At 60.8% G+C, this 24,162-nt stretch overlaps 1 protein-coding gene across 4 annotated transcripts; it reads left to right on the top strand.

The window, feature by feature from the left end:
- The first annotated feature begins 5,013 nt into the window (after positions 1-5,013).
- Positions 5,014-23,997, top strand: LOC138814586 (zinc finger protein GLIS2). 4 transcript variants are annotated; one of them, XM_070003605.1, is made up of 7 exons: positions 5,014-5,211; positions 18,323-18,563; positions 19,199-19,371; positions 20,124-20,300; positions 20,380-20,459; positions 20,590-20,708; positions 21,522-23,997. In XM_070003605.1, exons 2-7 carry the CDS (start codon positions 18,392-18,394, stop codon positions 22,319-22,321), a joined length of 1,521 nt encoding a protein of 506 aa, XP_069859706.1. In that variant the 5' UTR covers positions 5,014-5,211; positions 18,323-18,391; the 3' UTR covers positions 22,322-23,997. The 4 variants fall into 4 exon arrangements, with proteins under 4 accessions (XP_069859706.1, XP_069859703.1, XP_069859705.1 ...); XM_070003602.1 differs by having other exon boundaries at positions 20,380-20,513; XM_070003604.1 differs by lacking the exon at positions 5,014-5,211 and adding an exon at positions 5,618-5,664 and having other exon boundaries at positions 20,380-20,513.
- Positions 23,998-24,162: the final 165 nt, after the last annotated feature.

The raw sequence follows: 24,162 nt of genomic DNA, 5'->3' as shown, positions 1-24,162 counted from the left end.
TTTGGTTTTTCTGTCTGTCGTGGGACTTGAACTCTGGGCCTGGGCGCTGTCCCTCAGCTCTTCAGCTCAAGGCGAGCGCTCTGCCACTGGAGCCACAGCGCCACTTCCGGTTTTCTGGTGGTTTATTGGAGATAGGAGTCTCACAGTCTCTTCTGCCCGGGCTGGTTTTGAACTGTGATCCTCAGATCTCAGCTTCCTGAGTAGCTAGGATGACAGGCGTGAGCCACCAGCACCTGGTTTTTCATCCTTAAAAAAAAAAAACTTTTTTTTTTTTTTTCCTTTTTTGTGTTTGAGTGCTGGGGCTCTTTCTCTGAGCTACACCTCCAGCCCCGTCCTCACTTTAAAAACATAATCATGGGCTGGGAAGGTGGCTCAGTGGTAGAACGCTTGCCTTGCATGCCTGAGGCCCTGGGTTCGATTCCCCAGCACCACATATGCAAAAAGAAAAAAAAAGCCGGAAGTGGCGCTGTGGCTCAAGTGGTAGAGCTCTAGCCTTGAGCTGAAGAGCTGAGGGAGAGCGCCCAGGCCCAGAGTTCAGGCCCCATGACCGTACCCCAAAATAAAACAAACAAAACATAATCATTGTGATTCCTGAGCTCATATTCTGTCAGGCCCTTTACACATACTATTAAAAAACAAGACAAAACAAACCTCTCAAATGATTCCACTGGAGTTTGCACAATGTTATCCTTAGAAGCTCAGAACAGGTGACAGAGTGTTGAGCAGGTCACATAGCTGGCCCCAGGCTTTATAAGGGGAGGGGGTGCTGCGCTTGTCCCTTCAGGAAATGGTTCTTCCCTAAGGCCCTCTGCTCTTGCTGGGTGTGGCTGAGGGGTGCCAAGTGGATTAGAGGCACCTTCAAAGTTCCATAACTTAAAATGGAAGTGTGGACCCGCCACAGGCGGCTCACACCTGCAATCCTAGCTACTCAGGAGGCTGAGATCTGAGTATTATAGTTCAAAGCCATCCTGGGCAGGAAAATCTGTGAGACTCTTTTCTCCAATTAACCACCAGAAAACTGGAAGTGGCACTGTGGCTCAAGTGGTAGAGCACTAGCCTTGAGCTGAAGAGCTGAGGGACAGCGCCCAGGCCCAGAGATCACGCCCCATGACCGACAAAAAAAGATAAAGTGTGGGACTTCCTTTAATGCTGAAACATTCAAGCCAGATAGGCTTCCATGTGCTTATCCAGTTTGAATGTCCATGAAGCCCACCTGAAGAAAGCCAAGGGTCTCCTCTCCAAGGTATGATCACTACCTGCTCAGTCCCAGACTCCCAAAAGCTGAGTGTTTTAGGCTCTCAGGGACAGGTTTTTCAGGGGTGAGATGACTTCCCTCAGGAAGAGCAGGTCCTACACGTGCAAGACCAGCTGGACTCCTGGACTGATCGTGCTTTGTGCACTGTTCAGCAGAAGGTGTGTGTGTGTGTGTGTGTGTGCAAGGTACTTGTGTGCACACAGGTGGTGCTGCATTGTATAGCCAGGCTCAATGTGGACCTTGCTTCTGATTCAAAGCCCTCTTTCCCCTGAGGAACAGCCAGGGCCACTTCCCAGAATAAACACCCCACCCACAGACAGCCCCAGCCCTGCAGGCTCAGCCGGCTGGAGCCAACCCAGAGAGCTGCTCACCAGGCTACCAGGGCAAGGTTAATAAGTCATTTTGTCCTCCCTCCCTCTCTCCCTCCTTCCTTCCTTGTGCCTGGGCTCTGCTACCATGGGTTGCAACTTCATTAATAACAATTTAATAACAATACTAGCTATAGATTGTGTCCCTCTTTCACCCAGCCAGGTCCTGGCAGAAGTCTCTTCCAAGCTTTCTCCCTGGAGGCTCACATAGCTCTGTGGTAAGGCACTCTGAAAATCGCCATTTTATATAGGGAAACTGAGGTTCAGAAAGGACGCAGCACTCAAGGCCATGGATTAGAGTTTGAGGCTTGCCACTATTTATCCATTCTAGTTTTTAAATCATCACTCCTACATCTGAAACACATGCCATTTTTTTTTTCTGGTGCTGGGGCTTGAATTAAGGGCCTTGAGCTCTCTCTGGGCTTTCTCATTCAAGGCTGGCACTCAAACCACACCTCTACTTCTGTCTTTTTGCTGGTTAATTGGAGATAAGAATCTTTGGGGGTTTGTCAGCAGGGCTGGCTTTGTGCCATGAACTTTAGATCTCAGCCACCTGAGTAGCTAAGGATTACAAGCCTGAGCCACTAGTGCCTAGCAAGCAAGGCTCACTTTTTTTTTTTTTTTTAAATGTCATTTGGTATCTTCATGCTGGGCTCGGGCTATGAAAAGATCAGAATGGTGCTGACTTCCTACTGGAACTCGCACCGTGGGGAGTGTGAATGAAGATCCACTCACTAAGTGCCTACATTGTGCAGAACAGCCTCCTTGCAGTGGGCAGGTGCATGTGTGTGACAGGCAAGCAGCAGCCAGTCTGGGTCCTGATGGGTTTTCATTAAACCCAAGATCTCCTTAAAGGCATCGGTGCAGATACACTAGGTGCTGCTACACTGTCTTCAATATATATTGAATAAGTACATAAGACTTCTTTGAATGAACAGGAGCCTGGTACACTTAATATTCATTGGTCAAGAATTAGGGCATCAAATCCAGCCTCCAAATAGACCAATCAGTAATATTTAGGAAGCATTTACGTGTGGCAGCCCCATCTGAGCAGAATCCTCCAGGAGGAGTGACAGAATAGACAATATCTGCCACCCCTACTCCTTGGAGAACAACTGTGAATCTATCTAACTCAGCAAGGATGGGTGTGTGCTCAAAGAGGGACCCGGAGAAGGAAGATCAGCAAGACAGCAAGGAGGGCTGTGTGCTGTGGCTCACACCTGTAATCCTAGTTACTCAGGAGGCTGAGATCTGAGGATTGTGGTTTGTAGGCTGGCGGAGCACGAAAGTCTGTGAGATTCTTATTTGTAATCAACCACCAAAAAACTCAGGGACAGCACCCAGGCCCTAAGCTCAAGCCCCAGGACACACACACAAAGAAGGCAGGAAAGGAGGGTATCTCTCCTTACTCACTTTTCACTAACAAGAATAACCCCTGCCCCCCCCCCCGAAAAAAAAACAGCTCCTCCCTCCTCCCTTGTTGGTTACCTGATGGCCCAGGAAGGTAGTCAGTTTGTGTACAACTCGGATCCACGAAGTTGGCAACCTGGTGTAATCCTCTGCCTGTTTCCAACCTCTGAAAAGTGGGAATGGAAATAAGATTTACCTTCAGGGTTGTGGGGACTGGGATGAAAATGTTGGCTAGGGAGCAAGAAGTGGTTTAGCTGAATACAGAAGCTGGGAACTTTTGGCTTGGTCATCTGGAGATTAGAATCCTTTTTTATTTGTTTGAACGAAGAATGAGCTCTGTAGCCCGGCTAGCATGCCTCTGCCGCAGAGGCATGTGCGGGCCTACTTGGGGTGGATGGAACTCCTTCTCCATTCTTATTGGTTTTGCAGGCATCAAACAGCCAAATGTAGGGTTCTTCTGGTCACCAGGTAAGTCCTGGAATTGACCAGCCGCAGGCCTATAATAACTTGATTCAGAGATCCCAGCTCCAAGTTCTTCCTGGGAGCAACGTGCAGAAAGACCAGCGCTGGGAAAGGCCCTCCAGGGTGAGAGTCTTAGCCCTAAGTCTCCCCAGGCCAGCCGAGCGGCTGTTGGCCCAGTGCGCCCGATCCTGCAGGCCCCCGTGAGTATTGTGTTTTGCTTTGCGTTGCTGGTGTCTGACATTGAGTCGAGAGCCCGACACGCTCCTCACTGCGGAGCCCCCCAGGCTCTCCATGCGCGATTCTGCCACGCCGCGGACCCCGGCCGGTCACCGGGGCGTCTTTTGTTTCTCCTCCTGGGTGGAACTGGTACGAGGGGGTGCTGTGGACCCCGCCGGCGGTGCCCGGCGCCGCGGGGAGGGGGCGCTCGTCACCCCTCCGCCCCGCCGATCTCCGTGGGACCCGGAGCGTCCGCCCTGAACGGCTCCCCTCCGGGAGGCTCCGGGTCCCGAAGCCGGCCTTCCCCGGCCCATCTGCCGGCTAATGTTTAACCCGGTCACACTCCGCGCTAGCCCGGAGGGGGGGTGGCGGAGCCTCCCCGAGCCCCTGGGCCTGTGTGGACAGCGAGGAGCAGGGAATCGATCCGATCACCACCGGGGCGGGCACCGAGATGCCCGGGGGGGGGGGCGGACGCCCCAGGCTTGGGGAGACCCGGGTCTGCCCAGCCTGCTGACAGCAAGACGAGCAGAAAGCCCGCCGTGTCTCGGGGGCCGGGCCCCGCGTGGATTTCCACTCTGAGGGAAACTGAGGCCAAGGCCGGGCGCGTCGGCCCCGCCGGCACCGGCGGGCTTCGAACCCGGGTTTGCCTCGCCCGCCGCGGGAGGCCTCTGCCCGCGCGTTCCTGGAACTGGACTGGGCGGAGAAACCCGGGCCGGGGAGCAGCCCGGCAGCATTCCCGCCGCCTTCCCAGCTGCCCGGGCCGCGGGGGGCCCCGGCCAAGGTGACCCCGCGGGAGGCGGCGAGGCTCCCCGCCCCCTCGGCCGCCGACCCCCCCACCGCCCCCCGGCGCGTGTGGGGCTTTTCCAGGGGGCCGCGCCCGCCCCTCCTGGGCTTCCCCCGGGCGGGGGATCTCGGGTCCCCCCCAGGCCACCTCCTGGCCGTGTCCTAGCGCTGCCCTCGGGCCGGGGGCGGGGCGGCCGCGCGCGTCTCGCCCCCCTCCCTCCCTCCGTCGCGGTGCCCGCTCGGCCGCCCGCCTCCGCTCCCGTCCCCTCCTTTCTCCTCCCTCCCCTCCGCGCCCCTCCCCCGGCCCAGCCGGCCGCCCCCTCCCCCCGACGCGCACGCCCCGCCTGGCAGCTGGCGCCCCGGGCCTGGGGCCGCGGCGGCTGGAGGGGTTTGCGGCGAGGGCGGGAGCGAGCGCGAGCGGGGGAGGGAGGCCGCCCCCCGCGCCCCTCCTCCCGGCCGCCCGGCCCTCCTCCCGCCGCCCCTCCGCCTCCCCCCGCCCTCGCGCAGACATCCCCGCACGGCCCGGCCGCCGCGGCCACCTTCCCTGCCCGAGCTGCTGCAGATGTGGCGGAGCGGCCGGGCGCCGGGCGGCCGTGCCAGGGGAGCCCGCGCCCCGTGAGCCCGCGCCCCGGCCCCGCGCCCGCCCCGCCCCGCCCCCGCTCGCCCCCCGCCGACCGCCGGAGCCCGCGGCCCGAGCGCCAGCGCCGCGCCGCCGAGGTAGGAAGCCCCCCCCCCCCGCCGGGGGTCGCCGCCGGGGCCGGGGAGCGGGCCCGGCCCCCCGCCCCGCGCCCGCGCCTCGCCCCGGGCCATTGTGCGCCCTCGCCCGGGCCCCCGCGCTCGCTCGCTCGCGGGCTCGCGCGCTCCCTCCTCCGCGGCGCCGGGCTCCGTCCCGCGGGCTCCGTCCTTCTCCTCCCTGCCTCCCGCCCTCGGGCCTCCGGACCCGGCCGGGCCGCCGCCGCCGCGGCCCCGGGCGGGGAGCAAACTTCGGCGGGGAAGTTGGGCGTCCGCGGCGGGGGGCGCTGCGGGGTGAGAGGACGGCGCCCCGGGCCGGGGCACGAAGTTGTCCGGGCACCGGGCAGCCGCCCCTCCCCGCGGGGTCCGGGAGGAGCCGCGCTCGCCCGGGAAGCCTCCCGGCCGCCCGGGGTTAGGCCGGGAGCGGGTGGTCCTGGGGTCAGTCTCGGGTGGGGTGGGGGTTCGGGGGCAGGTCGGGGTTCGGTCGTCCCCTGCCCCACGGAGGGAAGCAGGTGAGGGGCTGGGCGCAGGGGGGGACGCGAGCCCGGGGCTCCGAAAGCGCCCGGGCCGGGTGGGTCTGGGGGAGGGCGGCCGAGGGGGCGAGGCAGGTGCATCCCCGGGGAGGGAGGTGCCCGCGCCGCTCCCCGAGGCCCCCGAGATGGGGCTGGAGTCCAGGCTGGCACCTGGAGGCCTTGGCACGCCGCCCTGCCCGGCGGGGTCCGCGGGGCCGCCGGCCGCCCGTCTGCCCGGCCGCCCAGCCCTGCCCGAGGGTGGCGGGGAGCCGCGGCTGCGGGGAGTTGCCCGGCCCTGCCCTGGGGCCTGGGAAGCTGGAAAGGGATCCTGGGAGGAGGCCTGGGACCCCAGCCATCGCGGCCCAGGATCTTGGCTCTGGAGGGAACACTTGACACCGAGGGGGCAGCCAGGCCGGCCGGGGACCTGGCCAAGGCCTGGGCTTCCTGCGGGTCTTGGGTCTTGGTCTGGGCCGGAGCTAGGGCCTCCCGGGCAGTGGCTCTTGGGGGTTGCCACCCTGAGTGTGGTAGGCAGCTATCCGGCCTGCTGTCTTGGCATCCTGGCAGGGAGAAGGAGGGGGGGAAGTCGGCTGTGCCGTCTTCTGGTCTGGCAAAGCACCCCCCCATGCTCGGGGGAGGGAAATGCGCCCCTTTCCCACCGCCCACCCCTCCCCAGGCCCCCATCCTGGGGCACAGTATCACAGCTGTCCCAGCCCGGCCCACGCGTCCCTCCCTGGTGACCTCGGAGCCCTCCCCCCTGCTTCCCACCCCCTCGCCCAGGCTGGGCCTCCCAGCTGGCTGGGCCTTACTGGTGGGGAGGGACTGCACCTGAGCCCCCCACCCAGGTCACCTCTTGCTTAGTCCAGCCCAGCCCATTTCTGTACCTGCCCCCAGTCGGTCTTGGCCCTGTCTGCTGCCAGCCAGGCAGGAGGCAGTGCCACACGGTTGGAACATTCATCTTTCTGGCGTGGGGACCCCTTGGAAGGAGTCCTGTTTTCTTAGCCTTTTCCCTTCCCCCCTCCTTTCCGGAGCTGCCATTAACGCTGACCCCCCTGACCCCCTATGCCTGCCAGTCCTTCCCTGTCTGTGACCTTTGACCTTTGTGCTAAATCCCTCCAGCTGGGGCTCTTTGGCCCCTGAGTGACCCTGTCCCAGGTCCCCTGGGGGGCCTCTCCCTGCTTCTGGCTCTCTGCACAGGGACACCTGCCAGTCCCCCTCTCCCGATAGGGAGGGGGTGCCCTGGGAAGCCAGACAGTGAGTCACCCCACTTCCAGGCACCATTGCTTTTGGGGTCAGTGGCTTTGGGGGATTTGTGGGACTACGCCTCAGTCTGTGGGATGAATTCAAAAAGCCCCTGGTCTGGGAGTCTGATGTCTTGGGTTCAAATTCTGGCATCATCACCAAGGGACCTGGAGCTGGCTCCTCCCCTTTCCGGCCTCACTTTCCTTATCTGTAGAAACTGAGGGGTCAGACAAGGTGAGCTTCCTGAACTTAAGAGTTCCTGAGAAGACTGGGGCTGGAGGCTGGGGGGGGGGGGGGAGGGAGGCTAAGTCCAACAAAAGCCAACTCTCAATTATCCGTGGGAGGATCCAGCATGAATAACTGGATGCCACAGACATCCCAAAACCTCATTTTAAACAATCGTGTGGACCACATCTCCCCAAAGCTTTTGTTTCTAAAAAGCCCAGCTGTGAAGGGGTGGCCACAGCCATTGCTTCTCCTGCCCAGGCCCCCCTCCCTAGGAGCGCAAGTGGGGTGGGGGAACTCGAGGCTGCATTGGTCAGCCGGAAGACAAAGGTCTGCCAGGGCCCCTCCCCTGGGCCTGGAGGGAGGCTGGACGCCACCTCTGCTGCCAGGGCCCCTCCCCTGGGCCTGGAGGGAGGCTGGACGCCACCTCTGCTGCCCCCAGTGCCCCTCCATCTTTATTCGCTGGCTGGCCTTGGTCTTGGACGGTGGGAGGGTCTCCGGGCCATCTAATCCTCCCAGGGTCTGTGCTGGCGCAGTGTGGAGGGAAAAATGTGTTTTCCCTGTGTGCCTTTCCATCTACCCAGCTGGACTCGGCTGGAATCTGAATTTCCCACTCGGGTGAGGGGGCGGAAACCTGCGCTGGGCAGCGTTTGGGGCAATCTCGGGATGGGGGGGGCAGCAGCTGTGGCGAGGGACCAGATGTTAGGGCTGGGGCCTGCGGCTCTTCTCTTTCTTTGGGAGGCATGTGGGGTGGGGCTCTTCAGGAGGCATGCTGGGAACTGATCTGGGACCCTGCTCCTGGTGAGCACACCCCCCACCCCCAGCCCTATGCACCTCTTCAGGTTCCTGCATCCAGCAAGAGGCCTAGGAGGCCCCTTGCCCAAGTGGGAAATTTGGATTCCAGAAGAGAGGCCCTGAGCAGGGTGGAATGAGGGGGTACTGCCTTTTCTGAGGCCACAGAAGACCAGCCCCCCATCTCCTCCCTGCTGGGTGCAGGTTTTGATGGTTATTTTATAGCTCACAGCAGGCATCCGGGGCCTACAGGGTGCTGGGACACCCTCCCTGTGATAACTGACCTCAGGGATGGGGACATCCTCGCTGGCAAGGCCGGCAGTGAGCTGGGCGGTGAAGGTGGCAGGGTCTCCAGGACCAGCCAGAAAAATGGGCCTCCTCACTGCCTGTTTGTGTCTCTCCCACGGACTGTGAAAGGTCCCCAGAGATGGGCTGAGTCCCTGGCATGTCCTGGGGGTTCACCTCCTAGAGGACACCCAAATAGGGGTGGCGTACCCCCAGCCCTGCCCTAGCCTAGGTACAGGGAACACAGCCTAGACCAGACTTCTAGGACACAGCTGCTGACTCGGTAGTTTCCCAGGTGGCTGGGTCCCCACCCCGGTGAATTCTACTTCAGGTGTGGCTGGGGTCTGGGACTGGGCAGTTTTTGACAAACACCTCTAGTGTTGATGGGGCCAGAGTTGGCCACTGCTTTGATCTCAGGGACAGGAATGAGCTGCCGGTATTGGTGGTGGAGGTGCTAGTGGTGGTAGTGGGGGGACCCCTAATCACCCCTTGGGGGGAAAATCCAAGCAGCACAAATGCCTTCCACTGTAGGGGCCACTGCTCTTACCTGGAATCGTAGCTTTGTGAGAGAGGTCTGTGTATCCCTACTAGACAATGAGGAAACTGGGGCTCAGGATGGGAAGAGGTCAAGGGGCATGGGGCCTGTGTTGGCTGGGGGCCCCCGCCAGTTTCCTAGCCTGCGAGTAGCAAGGGGCCCTGTCCCTGACAGCTCGGCACCCTGCACCCCCACGGACCCTTCCTGTGCAGGTGAACCCCACCCTGTGGCTCCAGGCCTCCCCACGGGGGAGGCACCGGGGCACTGCTCTCTCCTGCTCTGAGGCTCGAGGATCTCAGGGCATTTATCAGGAGCCGCTCTGGCAGCGGGCCGACCTGGGTGACCCGCTCTCTGGTGTCCCAGCTGGCACACCTCCTCTGAGCCTCCAGGCTGGGCAGGCGCAGAAGCCTTGGCGCTGGCCTTCCATCCTCTACCCCTGGTGGGAGGGAGACAGGCTCTGATGAGCGAGGGGCAGGGCTGGAGGGTTGTGAGGGGCGTGGGGAGGAGGAGGGGGGCTTCCATGCCCTGGGTGGGGGATGGGAGGGCTGAGACTCTCCCAGCGTGAAGATCATGGAGGCTGGCCATTGTAGGGACTGTCCAGTAGTACTGGCTTCTCACGCTCTTTGTCTTGGCTGCCTGAGGGGCCAGGTAGCACCCAGGGCAGGGAGGCGCCCCAGCTTTTGAGTGTGATGCGCGTGTGTGTATGCGTGCGCGCGCGCGCGTGTGTGTGTGTGTGTGTATGTGCGCGCGCGCTAGCGTGCTCCAGCCTTGGCAGATGGCTGCCCGGGAGGGGATTCACACCCAGCCCTGGGTCCCCTCCTCTGAAGGCGGGTGGGGAAGCGGTGGAGGCCCCAGGAGACCCCAGCCTACTGAGTCAGCCCAGACTGGGAGCCTCCAGGAAAAACAGTTCCTTTCAGAGAGGGGGGGGGCTGTGCACCCGGCACAGCGCACACAGACCAGTGCTCATCCCCACCGGGGATGGGAGACAGAAATGAGGCTTTGGGACATCCAGGGGCTTGGTGTGAGGTCACTTGATGTCAGGGAGGGACAAAGGAGAGGTGGCATCTAGGAGTCTGAAATGTCATTTTAGCCTGGAATCCACCCAAGTCTACCCGCCCCCACCCCTTCCCCATACCCCTTGTCCTCCCCCACCCACTACAAGGGCTTGTTGTGTCTGTGGGGGGGGCATGTGTGACCAGAGGAAACCCCTCCAATCTTCCTCCCTTGCTGCCAGCCCCCCATAGGTCTCAGCCTGCCCGGGCTGCTTCTCCCCTAGGTCCTCTCTATCTGGAGCCCCCGGCGTCTTCTTCCACACTTGAGGCACAGTGACCCCAGTTGCAGTGTCCCCTCTCCCACCCCCAGTCCTCAGGTTCCCCCCCCCCATCATCCTCTGATGTTCCTCCCACCCTGGTGCTGCTGACTCTTAGCCTGGCATCCCTGCCCATCCCCACCCCCCAAAAAAGCACCCACTCACTGTTCACCCACCGGGCCGGTCCGCATGGCGCTGGAGTCCGTCTGCCAAGTCTGCCAGGGCTCTGCGTGATGGGCATCTCCCTCTGGAAGGGGACGACAGGCTGAGTTTGGAGGCCGCTCTGGTTCTGAATGTTTTGTTGCCCAAAGTGGGTGAGGAAGGATGGTGGCCCAGAAGGTCAGAAGGTAGAGGTTGAGGTTGTGTGCGAGGGCTTCTATGCTTGGTCTTTCTCTGGGCCCAGACTGGGGGAGGCATTCACAGGAGATGAAACTGGGGAGGTGAACGTTCCCCAGGGAGGGTCACTCTGTCCATCTGTCTCTCCTACTCACCCCCTCCCCCTTACAGGGCTGTACCTGGGCCCCTCGTTGCAGGTAGGAAGAAACGACCTCTGTGTCAGGCCCAGCCTCCAGTCTTGACCTTGGGAACCACTTCCCCCTTTGGGGCCTCAGGTTGTCCAGTTCCTACCCACACTGCACCTGGATAGTGGACATAGGAAGTGAACCCACTTACCCATGCGCTCACTCAGCCAACACCCACCGAAGACCAGGTGCTCGTGAGAAGTGAGGGGGTCGTGTGACGGTGCCGTGTGAGGACAGTGGTCAAGGGGTTCTAGCGTGTTCCGGCTTCAGTCCAATCCAGTGGGGAACTAAGGCCCAGGGCCTTGCCCCACATCAAATCGGGTCTGGGCTAACTCTATAACTCTGAGTCCTGGGGATTTCAGTTTCCTCTGGAAGGAGGGATGGGGCTCTGAGGCCGGGGTGGTCTGCTGTCTTTTCATCTCCAGTGGGCTTGGGGCTGTCCAGGGCCCTGGTCCCTGCCCCTGGAGAAAGCTTCAAGTGCCACGCGAATGCCTGGAGCCCAAGGTCAGGGGGCAGCGCCTGCAGCACTGCAAGCGCCAGGCACACGGCACGCTCCACGCTCCGGGGCTGGTGACATCGCAGCACTCGTGATGCCTCAGCCCGGACCTGGGCTGAGGGCCACTGCTGCCTTCAGCAGCAGGGAAAAGGCCAGGCCTCGACTGGCTGACTTGGGCACTCAGGAGGAGGTAGCTGCAAATGCTGGAGCTGGAGAGGGCGGATCAGAGAAGACTTGCTAGAGAAGGGAATGGCAGCTGTAGAATACGAGGGTGTGAGGTTGGGAAGCAGGAGCCTCCGGCTCTGGGGAAAGGAAAGCCCATGAAAGGGAGGCTCTGGGCTGATGGCCGGTGGCATTCTTGCAGAACAGGCCTTGGTCGCTCATGTCCTCCAGGTCCCTGCCTAGCCCCCTGTGATGGCCTTTCCTGTGGGCTTCTTGGGGCCATGCTTTGAGGTCCAGGACACTGGACTTGAAACTGCTGCTTTGTGAACTGTCACCTTGGCCGTCTACTTCGTTGCGAAAATGGGGAGAAGTGCACCTCACTCACGAGAGGAACAGGGATGGTGCGTGGGAGGCTTGTCGGCTGGTCGCTGGCCACGGAGGACCAACCCTGGGCTCCTGCCCCCAACCCTCAGCACAGCAGCCTGTCTCTAAGTGCTTCTGGGTGCCCGTAAGGCCCCGTTCCATCTGAGTTACCCACAGGCCCCCTGGAACCCAGCGGAGGGCCTGGTGTTGGAATGCATAAATGAGATGAAGGGGGCAGGGAAGGGCCAAAGTCCAGAGCGGCCCCCCCCCACCCGTGCCCAGCTGCCAGGTGCTGTGGTACCTGGTGGCCTGGTGCCTGCCCCAAGGCTGTGGGAAGAGGTGGATCACAGGCACTGGACGCCCCCCCCCCCCCCCCCCCGGACTCCTCAGAAGTTCTGGTCGCATCTGTCCATCACTAGGCGTGGCTTGGGAAAAGTGTAGTGTCCTTCTTTTTGGGGACTGAACCCCACACCTGCCTCCCCCCCACACCCATGCAGCCTCCTGAGTCTTGAATCCTGACCCTGGAACATGGGGTGACGCTTGAGTCCCATGTGTGCCCAGGTGTGACGTGTGTGTATGGGAGTGATAGTTCACGTCCCATGGGACACTGGCCCATGGCTGTGCAGACCCCAGAGTGCTCTGCTGAGCGCCCAGGCCCCCCCTCCCATGGCAGTTCTGCCTGTGCCTGGCCTGGCTGGGTGTGTGTTGCTGTCTGGCTCTCTCGGTGCCTGCCCCTCCCAGGGATTTGGCTGGCCCGGCCCAGCCCTCTCCTCCCTTCCAGGCAGGCAGGCAGGCAGTGTGGGGGCCGCTTGGCGGGTTCGTCTCTGGCTGAGGCCCAGGTGCAGGCGGCGTTCATGGCCCCGTGTACCCCCCACCCCCGAGCTGGGCAGACAGGAAAATACCAGACATAGTTGTGCAAAGGTGGCTGCAGGCGGCTGGGGGTGGGGGCCACCGAGGGGGGCCCGGGGCCACGGGGATGCTGGGAGGCCTCTGTGCCATACCAGCCCTGCAGCAGGACAGCGGTGGAGGTGTGTCCGAGCATGCGTGCACCCCGGGCCGCCCTCCCCACTGGCAGGCCGGGGGGGGGTGCTCTGTGGGGCACCCCAACCCGGGTGTGTGAATGAGCCCTCAGGGTTACCAGTTGGCAATCATCTGTGTGGCAGGCACTGCTCCAGGGCTCATCAGGAGCCTTGGGTTGAGGGTACCCTGAATCCCCTCCCCACCACCACGATGGTGGCTTCTTGAATTGCCATCAAGGAGCCAAGGCTCAGAGATGAGTGACAGGGACTGAGCCCCACAGCCTGCGGGGCATGGGAGGCTGTGGCCAGGTACCTGACTCTGGAATAACTTGGCCACTGCTGAGCTGGGGTTTTTTGTTTTTTCCTGAGGTCCCCGTGACAGTTTATATTTCTGTTCCCACTCCCTGGGGAGGGGCGCTCTGTCTCGCCAGAAGTTCCCAGGGAAGAGGAACCCCCACAGGCCCATCCAGGAAGTGCTGCCGGCCCAGGCCGTCTCCTGGGACCTGCAAGGTCCAGGCCCTGAGCTGAGCCACCTCCCTCCAGCTCCTCCGGTTCAGACCGGCTCTGGAGGCCAGTGGGGGCCTAAGACTCCCGCATAGGCAATAGCCTTGACAAACCCAAAGTTCTGGTTTGCGGCGAGATGAAGACTGGGGGTCACTCAGCAATAAACAGCCACAAGGTGCGTGAGGGTGATGCTGACGCTCCTACTGTGTGCTAGGCTCTGTTGGAGATGCTGACTAGCACACCCCCATGGGAAACACTTAAGTAATGGTTGATGTGCAGCAAGCACATGGTTTCTCCTCAAAGCTCCATTCAGGGTCCCCTTACTTCGCCACTCTACATGAGGGGCTCAGGCGGCGTGGGCAGAAAACCACAGAGCAGGGTTGGGGGCTCAAGTGGTGGTCTGACCTGAATCTGGAGCCCTGCACTGCTCCCTGGTCAGGAAAGGGGGGCTGGCCAGAGGCCCTGCCCCCCTGTCCCGCAGCCCTCCATGCTAGGCGGCCAAGGAGGGTGGAGCTCTTGGGCTGAGCAGGGAGCCTCAGCTGGTTCCCAGGAATGCAGGGCTGTAGGCCGTTTTCTTTGGCCAGGGCTCTGCCTTCAGCTCTCCAAACTTCCTGGTACCCCCCCTCCTGCCCTCCACCCCGTCCAGCCCCTCCAGCGCCCACCCACTGCCTGTCCCGCCTCTTCAGGGCTCCGCCTCTAGCCCCTCTAGGGAGGGGCTGCCTAGCCTAAGCTCCCTGTCTGCCTTCTCCCATGTCTAAGGGCACAGGAGCTGCTAAGAAACCCGGCTCTGCCATGGACAAAGCCCCGTGACCTTGAGTGAGTCACTTAGTTCCCCTGAGCCTCAGTTTCTCCATCTGTAAAATGGGAATGAAACAGCCCCTGCCCTAGCAGGTGCTGGCTGGCATGTCCTTGGATGTCAGCAGCCGACAGTGGGCACTGTCATCCTGCCTGTACCCACGACTTGCAACTCATCTACTCCTGTAGCCTGGGGCAGGTGCCTTCCTCTTTGGCCCTCAGTTTCCCCCTCTGTAAGAGCAGTGTCCACGTGATGGCCTGAATCAGCACAGTCCGTGGCGCGCACAGAGAAAGCCCAGCTAACAGGTACATGAACTTGTGAGCTGTGTGTCTGCAGGTTTTACCCCCAAGTCCCAGGCAGTACTAGACACAGCTAACCAAAGGGGCAGTTTCGGGACTATCCCAGGAATCTGGGGGGGGGGGGAGCCTCGTGTTGCCCTTGCCCAACACTGGTCCATAGCAGCCACTCACCAGGCCCCATACTGCTGTGGGGTGGCTAGGGATGCAACCCCATTTTTCAAAGGCCCCTGTCCTCTGTCTGCCAGTGTACACACCCCCTTCCCCTCCCCCAGGCTCAGGGCCAGTCTGTTGCCCCCCCTCCCCAGGATTCTAGCTGCTCCTGTTTGCTCAGTGACCTCCAGCCTCAGTTTCCCCATTGGGCATTGGGTAGAGATGGAGGCCTTCTTCCCAAACGCGCCCTGGGGAATGGCTGGTGGGCCTTGGGCCGGGCGCCCTCCCGCTGCCTCTCCGCTGCAGCTGGGGGCCTCTGTGCAGGAAGGCCAGGGGCGCACAATGGCAGCCATTGTTTCGGCCCCGTAGAGGGGGTACGCAGGGGAGGGCAGCCCACCCTCCGGGTGACCCCCGCCCTGGGGTGGGGTGGGGGAGGGCCTTCGCCCCCTCCCCTCCGTCCCCGGTGGTCCCCCCGCCACCCCCGCGCGCTTCCTCCCTCCCTGCTTCCTCCGCTCCCTCTCCTTTAATTAGTTCCTTTTGCAGCGCGGGGAGCTGTGCAGGTCCGGGGCAGCTCGCCACAGTGGTGTGGCCTCCCTGCTGCCCTCGTGGGTGGGTGTGGCGAGCACCTCCAGTGGCCTGGGGTGAGCACCGCTCCCAACGTAGCATTGGGTCAGAGATCGCAGCTGCGAACTGCCGTCCCCAGAAGGGAGAATGAAGCCCAGACCCCCCCCCCAGGAGCACCTGCCTGTGACAGCCCAGTTCTGAGGGACAGTAGGTACACTGGGGCCAGATCTCACCCAGGGGGCCTCGGGGTGGGCATGGCAGGAGGGAGCTCACTCCCTCCACCACTTCCCCTCCAGCATTAAACCTGGGGTGCGAGGCCGGGTCCCAGCTTTTAGGAGATCAGGAACCTGGCTCTAGCCTGTCCTCTTCCCCCAGCCCGGAACAAAGAGGCAGAGCCGAGCGCAGACTGGCTGCTGCCGGCCAGGGAGGGGGGCAGGGAAGGGCCACTTAGAGGTTGGCCAAGGTCAGACCATGAGTGGGGTTACAGGCCATCTCCCTGGGGGACCAACTTCAGAGGAAACCTGGGCAGGGGGATGCTGGGAGGTGTGGGCTCGGGCGGCTCCTTCCTCCTCCTCTCCCAGGCGGTGACGCCTGCCTGGCCCTCTATGTCCATGAACCCCTGCCTCCCTGGGCAGAATCCAGTGGCAGGAAGTTGGGGGTGGGGTGGGGTCCCTGAGGACTGGGTCTGCTGATGGGGGGGGCACTGGAGTCCCCCTCCTGCTTTAGTGTCTAGCTGCACCCAGAGAGATGGGCTTCTCCTGGGGCCAGCATCCACCACCTCAGGTGCCCTGGCTCCTGTGACTCTGCCCTGGCTCCCTGTGGGGTTGGGGTGTGGGAGGGACAGGATGGGACAGTGGGGCAGGTGCCAAGGGTGCCAGTGAGAAGCAGCGTCCTGCCCTGTGAAGGTGGGGGGGTGGGGATGCCGTGGGGAGGGAGGGCCAGCAGAGGGACCCGGCCACCAGCCCTTCCTGGCTCCTGAATTCTTAATCAGCATAAATATTTACTTCCTTCCTCCCCCTCCATGGCTCCCAGCACAGTAGAACTTCAGGGAGGTTAGACTGGATCTGTGTCTAAAAATAAACAGGTGGAAGGACAGGCAGACACACAGACAGACAGACATAACTGGGGGTAGAAGGTCAGGTAGAGGGCAACTCATGGCTCAGGAGTATAGGAACAGACCCAGGACTCACCTGCCAGCCAGGGTCTTGAGTTTCTGAGGGGGGCAGCTGCTGGCACTCCAGTCCCCATCTGCTTTGTGTTCCTGGGAGCCTGTGGTCCAGGCCTGGCTTGAGAGAACATATCATCATCACACACACACACACACACACACACACACACACACACACACACACACACACACACACACACACACACACACACACACACACACACACACACACACACACACACACACACACACACACACACACACACACACACACACACACGATGGCTCCAACAGGGAAAGTCCTGCCCTGGGTCCCCGGCCAAGAGCAGGTGCCCGCAGCCCGGGAAGGTGAGGCAGCCTCCTTGTGCCCTGACTCTCTGCAGCCCATGCGGTGGGGCCTGCTGTGGGTCCCCACAAGCAGCCAGTATCTCAAGGCAGGGAAGGGACCATCTCCTTTTCTGTGTGCTTTGGAGAGAAGCTTGGAGCTTGTGGGAGACATGGGGGGGATGATGAGCAGGGTTGGGCAGAGATGGGGGCGGAGTAAGTCTGCCAGGGTTCTTGGCCTTAGAGAAGGGATGAGCAAGGAAGTAGAGGTCACCCTCGGCCCCTCGCTGTCCAGTGGGAGGGTTCGTGCGGGCCACACCAGCCTCTAAGGATGCACATGGTGAAATGTCCCAAGTATTTTCTAGACGGTGGTTATGCCCACCGCATCCATCCCTTAAATGCAGAGAGCGGCATGGTGCGGCCTGGTTAGCAGGCAGAGTGTGAAGGCCAGGTGTAGCATGGCGTGGGAGGGGTGCCCTCTTGTGCGCGGGGGAAGCGGGACTTGGGAGGAAGAGCTGATGTTCCTGGGTCAGTGGACCTAAGAAAACTATGCCAGTGAGATATTCTAGAAGGCTGAAAGTTACAGAATGAAACCCATGATAGCATCATCACCAGTGTGATAAAGAAAACACTTCTGGCTCTTTGGTAGTTAATTAGAGATAAGAGTCTCACAGACTTTTCCTGCCCAGGTTGGCTTCAATCCTCAGCTCCTCAGCTCTCAGTCTCCTGAATAGCTGGGATTACAGGTGTGAGCCACCTGTGCCCGATTTAAGAGAAAAAAAAAAAAGTGTTACAGATGACTGAGCTCCTGTACTCTGCCAACCCTGCCCTGTCTTGCCTGACTACAGTCCCCAGCTGCCCCCTGGTGGCAGCCGGGAGCTCTGCGTCTCTCCTGGCCCTGTGTGGATGTCTCTCTTCTGCTTCATCTGAAAGGTGGGGTGCGCTGTGCTGCCTGCGGCAGGCAGCCCTTGTGCAGTCATGGCCGAGCCTTGCATGGCTTCCCTGGCTCAAGCTGTCCGCCTGGTTCTTCCCTTGGTGCTGTGGAGGCCTGCTGGGAAGAGATGAGAGCGGGGCGCAGGGGTACTGGCAGTGGGTCGCCGAGGAGTAACCACTACCTTGGAGGACGTTCATTGGTCCCCTGGCATGCGTCTGCATCTTCCGACTCAGCTGACAGGCTTCCCAGGCATGGCTGCCAGCCCTACCAGATCTGACTACCAGGACTTGGGTAGCCATCTCCTGAGTCACGCTGGCCACATCCAAGCTCTCCAAAACTCAAGTCTCAACTAGGTGTGGTGGCACATGTCTGTAATCCCAGCACTGGGGAGTTGAGGCAGGAGGATTGTAAGCTTGAGGTTAGTCTGGGCTACATAAGAAGACTTGGTTTCAAGAAACAAAATTCCCCACTTAAGTTTCATGCAAAGGAACCCAAATGCCTCCAGCTTTTTTTTGTTGTTGTTGTTCGTGAGGTTTGAACTCTGGGCCTGGGCGCTGTCCCTCAGCTCTTCAGCTCAAAGCGAGAACTCGACCACTGGAGCCACAGCACCACTTCCATGTTTCTGGTGGTTAACTGGAGATAAGAGTCTATGGACTTCCTGCCCGGGCGGGCTTTGAACTGTGATCCTCAGATCTTAGTCTCCTAAGTAGCTAGGATAACGGGAATGAGCCACTGCTGCCTAGTGCTTTTTGATAATTAATTGGAGGCTGTCCTTGAACCTCGATCCTCGGATCTGTCTCCTAAATAGCTAGGATTACAGGCATGAGCCACCAGCTACATCTTGCCGGTGCAGCCTGCCTGGGGTCCCACTGTTCCAGCACACTCCTGTCCTTCCGCAGGTTCCTGCCTGAAGACCCACTGGGCACCCTTCTGCCTGCTGCCTCCTCCCTCACCACCCCCCCACCGCCATGCACTCCTTGGACGAGCCGCTCGACCTGAAGCTGAGCATCACCAAGCTCCGAGCGGCGAGAGAGAAGCGGGAGAGGACACTGGGTGCAGCCCGGCAGCGGGCGCTGCACAGGGAGCTGGGGCTGGTAGATGACAGCCCCACGCCGGGCTCCCCGGGCTCCCCCACCTCAGGTATGGCACTGGGCAGGGCAGGGTGCTCAGACCGGAAGGCTCTAGTTGACCTCCGGCAGGCCATGGAAAGGGGCGTGGGCTTTGAGGTTGGGCTGCTAGTCAGTTTGGGTGCGAGAATTTTGGGGACCAGACCGAGCAAGTGCATCTCAAAAGGTCTTGGTGCTCAGGCCCGGCGTGGCAGTCACCCCATCTTTTGCCTCCAAGTGGATCCTGAAAACCAGATGTGCCATTTGGCAGAGGTGGATGGCTGTGAAGGCAGCCCTGCCCAGCCCAGCCCCTCTCGTCTACAGAGGGGAGCTCTGAGGTAGGCAGAGCCTGGGGAGAGCTCGAAGGGACTCCTTCTGCCAGTCTGACGGCCAGCCAGGGGCCTGTGTTCAGGTTTCTGGTCTCCATTACCCACTGTGCCAGACCAGCCCTGTCCAGAAGACGGTGCTACCCATTTCCTGTCTTGCGCAGTGGCAGAGCTCACTGCGGAAGGTTGGACAAAATGGGTGATGCCATCACCTTGTCAGCCGTAGCAGCTGCTCCCTGAAACCTGTGGCTGGGGGTCCCAGTGGGGATCCAGAGCCGCTAGGACCTGGCCCTCTGGGACGCCTGGCTTCCGCCCCGCCCCTCCAATCGTGCCTCTCTCTTAGGCTTCCTGCTGAACCCCAAGTTCCCTGAGAAGGTAGACGGACGCTTTTCTGCAGCCCCTCTGGTGGACCTCAGCTTGTCCCCTCCATCTGGCCTGGACTCCCCCAATGGCAGCAGCTCCCTGTCCCCTGAGCGCCAGGGCAATGGGGACCTGCCTCCCATGCCCACAGCCCCGGTAAGGAGGGGTGAGGATTCCAGGCAAGAAGGTGCAGTGGGCTTCTCTGGGTGACTTAAAATAACAGACATTTTCAAGCTGCCAGTGGCTACTCAGGAGGCTGAGAGCTGAGGACCTTAGTTTGAAGCCAGTCCAGATAGACACACTCTCAAGACTCTTATCTCCAGTTAGCCAGCAAAAAGCTGAAACTAGAGGACTGGCTCAAGTGGTGTAGGATTTAGCCATGGAGGGACAACGCTGAGCAAGAGCTTGAGGCCCTGAGTTCAAGCCTCAGCACACACACACCTCAAAAACAAAACTACCAGAAACTTGGCCTTCTCTCACTTTTGGAATCTAAAGTCTGGAGGTGTTGGCAGGGCTGGGTTCCCGCAGAGGCTCCAGGGGAGACCCCTTCCTCCCTCTGCTTCTGGAGGCTCAAAGCTCGAGTGCTGGTCTGGTGTTGCACCCCTCCAACCTCGCCTGTGTCTTCACCCTCCCTCTGCGTGCATCTGTCCAAACCTCCTTGACCTCCTCATACAAGACACTGGCCATTGGTCTTAAGACAGCCTTAATCTAGCAGGACCTCCTCTTAACTAACTCTGTCCACGAAGACACTGTCTATAAACAAAGTCACACACCACAGGCACCAAGAATTAGGACCTGAGCATTTGGGGGGCTCCATTCAGCCTACCTCCGGGGGAGGCGTGGAGCTGGGCCTACCCGAGGCCCCCAGTTGGGACACGGACTAGCTTTCCTCATAACTCACCCCACAGGACTTCCAGCCCCTGCGCTACTTGGATGGCGTCCCCAGCTCCTTCCAGTTCTTTCTGCCCCTGGGCTCTGGGGGAGCCCTGCACCTGCCCACTTCCTCCTTCCTCACCCCCACCAAGGACAAGTGCCTCTCGCCAGAGCTGCCCCTGCCCAAGCAGCTGGTGTGTCGCTGGGCCAAGGTGAGTGGGGAAGGGAGTGTCTAGGACTGCCGTGTGGCCGGGGCCATGCGGGCTGAGAACCATACCTGGCCCCCTACAGTGTAACCAGCTCTTTGAGCTCCTGCAAGACCTGGTGGACCATGTCAACGACTACCACGTCAAGCCCGAGAAGGACGCAGGGTACTGCTGCCACTGGGAGGGCTGCGCCCGCCATGGCCGGGGCTTCAATGCCAGGTGAGGGAGCGGGGCGAGGTTAGGAGGGCAGGGCTGGGGCTGCAGTGGGCTGAGTGCCTCCCTCCCCTCCGAGCAGGTACAAGATGCTCATCCACATCCGCACGCACACCAACGAGAAGCCGCACCGCTGCCCCACCTGCAACAAGAGCTTCTCCCGCCTGGAGAACCTGAAGATCCACAACCGGTCCCACACTGGTGAGTGGCCCCACCTGTACCACCTGCCTGGTGACACCTAAGGGACGGCAGAGATGGCGCTGCTTTATTCCTCGCTGCACCCAGAACCCACAGGAGAGCTAGTTCTGGCCTCCAGGCACAGACCTAATCACTGCCTTAAGAAGAACAAGTGCCGGGTGCCGGTGGCTCACGCCTGTTATCCTGGCTACTCAAGAGGCTGAGATCTGAGGATCATGGTTCAAAGCCAGCCCGGGCAGGAAAGCCCACGAGACCCTTATCTCCAGTTAACTGCCAGAAAACCAGACATGGTGCTGTGGCTTAAAATGGTAGAGTGCTAAGCCTTGAGCATAAAAAGCTCAGAGACAGCGTCCAAACCCTGAGTTCAAGCCCCACAAAAGACTCCCCTGTTCTCCCCCTCCCCCAAAAAAAGAACTAAAGAAGGCTAACAGTGGTGGCTCATGCCTCTAATGTAGCTGAGTGGGAGGCAGAAATCAAGAGGACCACAGTTCTAGGACCCCATACACAGCTGGATGTAATGGTACTTGGCTGTAATCTCAGCTACTTACGAAGTTTTGGTGAGAGAGTTTCAGTCCTCAAAACAGCCCTGGGTAAAAACTCATCTTTGAGTAAGGCAAAAAACAAAACAAAACAAAACAAAGCATAGTTAGCAAGTCAGCACTTGCCCTGGGCCAGGTGCTCCCCTTCAGCCTGTCAGCGTTCGTGTCTGTGGTGGGGGAACCCAAGGACACACAGCAGGACCTCAGCGGACTGGGGCCTGATAGGGTTGCTCTGCCTGCCACCTGCACAGTCAGATTGGTACCCCCACTCCCACAGGTGAGAAGCCCTATGTCTGCCCCTACGAAGGCTGCAACAAGCGCTATTCCAACTCCAGTGACCGCTTCAAGCACACCCGCACCCACTACGTGGACAAACCCTACTACTGCAAGATGCCTGGCTGCCACAAGCGCTACACAGATCCCAGCTCGCTGCGCAAGCACATCAAGGCCCATGGCCACTTCGTTTCTCAGGAGCAGCAGGAGCTCCTGCAGCTGCGCCCACCTCCCAAACCACCCCTGCCCACCCCCGACAGCGGCCCCTACGTCAGTGGGGCCCAGATCATCATCCCCAACCCTGCTGCTCTCTTCGGAGGCCCCAGCCTGCCTGGCCTGCCCCTGCCCCTGCCCCCTGGCCCCCTCGACCTCAGTGCCCTGGCCTGTGGCAACGGTGGGGGGGTTGGAGCAGGGGGGAGCATGGGTCCAGGGTTGCCAGGCCCCGTCCTGCCCCTCAATCTGGCCAAGAACCCACTGTTACCCTCGCCCTTTGGGGCTGGTGGACTGGGCCTGCCTGTGGTCTCCCTCCTCGCTGGCTCCGCTGGCGGCAAGGCTGAGGGGGAGAAGGGGCGGGGGTCAGTGCCCGCCAGGGCTCTGGGCATGGAGGGCCGCAAGACTCCCCTTGACAGGACGGAGAGCAGCCGCTCCCGGCCCAACCCTGATGGACTCCCCCTGCTGCCAGGCACCGTGCTGGACCTGTCCACTGGCGTCAACTCGGCAGCCAGCAGCCCCGAAGCACTAACTCCGGGCTGGGTGGTGATCCCACCTGGCTCCGTGCTGCTCAAACCAGCCGTGGTGAACTGAGCCGCCTGCCCAGCAGCCCCGCCGGCCGCCGCGGGCGCTGTCCCCCGACGAACAGAAACTCTTCTGCGAATAGCAATAATGTCCTACTGCCACAGGGCCTGGGTGTCCGTGCTCCCAGGGCAGCTACAGCCCCGGAGGGCTGGGTAGCAAGGATGGTGCTAGAAGGTCATTGCTGGCTCCAGCTCCTGAGGGAGGGCTTGGCTTGGACCTGCTGTCCAAGGAGAGCTGTGCTCTTAGGTGCTCAGGCCTCACTCCAGGCCCTGCCGTATAGCTTCTGTCCTCCACCTCAGTCCTTGTCCCCCCACCTCGGTGCCTCCCTCACTTCCTGCCTTGGCTTGTCCAGACCCGTTCCCCCTGGCCCTCCTCCCGAGCCACAGGGAAGAAGCCTGCTCTCTTCACCCACCCCTACGACAAGGTGCCTTCCAGCTCACTGGGGCAGGAAGGCCCGCTCTGCCAGCTGCCCCCATCCCGCATCCATTGCTGGAAGGGGCACCACGCCTGGGAGCGTGGAACGCAGGCCCATGGGATTCCTGTGCTAGGGAAGGGAGGTGTCAGGCAGCCCTGGCAACATATCCAAGTGACCCAAGCCCCTGCTGCAGCCAGCCTGGGCTCAGGGAACAGGAGCTGGGGCTGGGGTGAGCTCTGGCCTCATCCTGCTGGGCCCGGCCTGGGCAGTGCTGTTTTGTAGCAGTTTGCAGAGCCTTGGTCCAGCCCAGGAGTAGGAGGCTGGCTGGGGATAGCCTAGGCAGGGAGGCAGCTCTTGGCCTGCAGGTACGACGACATCAGCATGCAGGGAGGGCCTAGAGGTAGGAGCTTTCTGGGGGCTGTAGCCTGGAGGCCCTGGGCTTGAGAAGAGCAGGCTGGAGGACTTGTGACAGGGTGGCTTCCTTTAGTGGTTCCCTTCTTTGGGACCCCACGTGGTCTGCAACCCCACTGTGCAATCCAGGGATGCTGGACCTCCTACCCCACAGTCCACTCACTGCTTCCTTCCCACCAGCAGCTTCCAGATGTCTTGTTCCTGGCCCGTGGAGAGGCCAAGTCCTCCCATTTCCCTACTTGTAGAACAAAAGAGCGGCCAAGTGTGTGTGTGTGAGGTCCTTGGTAGCCCTCTCCTCCTCTAAGCAGCTCTGCTGACCCTACCCTTTCTTGGACTGCCCTTCTGTCCCAGAGGGGTCACCCTGACCCTGACTGACCTGGCCCACCCCGAAGCTGGGCTCAGGACCCAGGCTAGTTACCCCTTGAAGGGGCTGTGAGCAAGATGGGAGGGAGCTGGTCTCCTTCCTTCCGCCTCACCCAGGACCCAGAAACCTCGCCCCCACCCTGTTAGGGCCCCAGGCCTTAAGTCCCTGGCTGGGGGGGTTTGGGGTTTGAGACTCAAGGCCAGGAGCAGAGGAACAGGGCACTGGATGGTGACATTAGCTCAGCATGTGACTTGGTGATAGACCAGGCTTGGAAGGGCCGGTGTACTTGTTGTTGTCAGTTTGTTCTTGCACATTCCGGATGTCAGTATTTTAACAGGTTCTAAGTGCCTTTCTATTGTAGCTTATGTTTTCCTCCTCTTGGCTCCATTGCTGTTAGCATAGAGTTTTAAAAAAAGAGATAAGCTAATGACTATAACAATATATTCCTCCATGTGAGAGGAAGTTTATAAAGAAACAATAAAAGTGAGTTGTAAAGATGGTTTCTGTGTGGTGGACATCCTAGGAGCTGGGCCACCTGACCCTAGGCCACCCCACGCTGGCTGGGAGAGGACAGGACACAGGAGAAAGGAGTGGCCACACAGTGGCCCAGGGCTACATATGAACCTCACCCCCACGTCTGTCCCTAGGCTGCCAAAGCTT

The sequence above is a fragment of the Dipodomys merriami genome, unplaced genomic scaffold, assembly GCF_024711535.1.
Source record: "Dipodomys merriami isolate MVZ:Mamm:240054 unplaced genomic scaffold, mDipMer1.0.p SCAF_60, whole genome shotgun sequence".
Taxonomy (NCBI): domain Eukaryota; kingdom Metazoa; phylum Chordata; class Mammalia; order Rodentia; family Heteromyidae; genus Dipodomys; species Dipodomys merriami.
The sequence above is the reverse complement of the archived record's forward strand: the minus strand, read 5'-3'. Positions and strand labels throughout refer to the sequence as shown.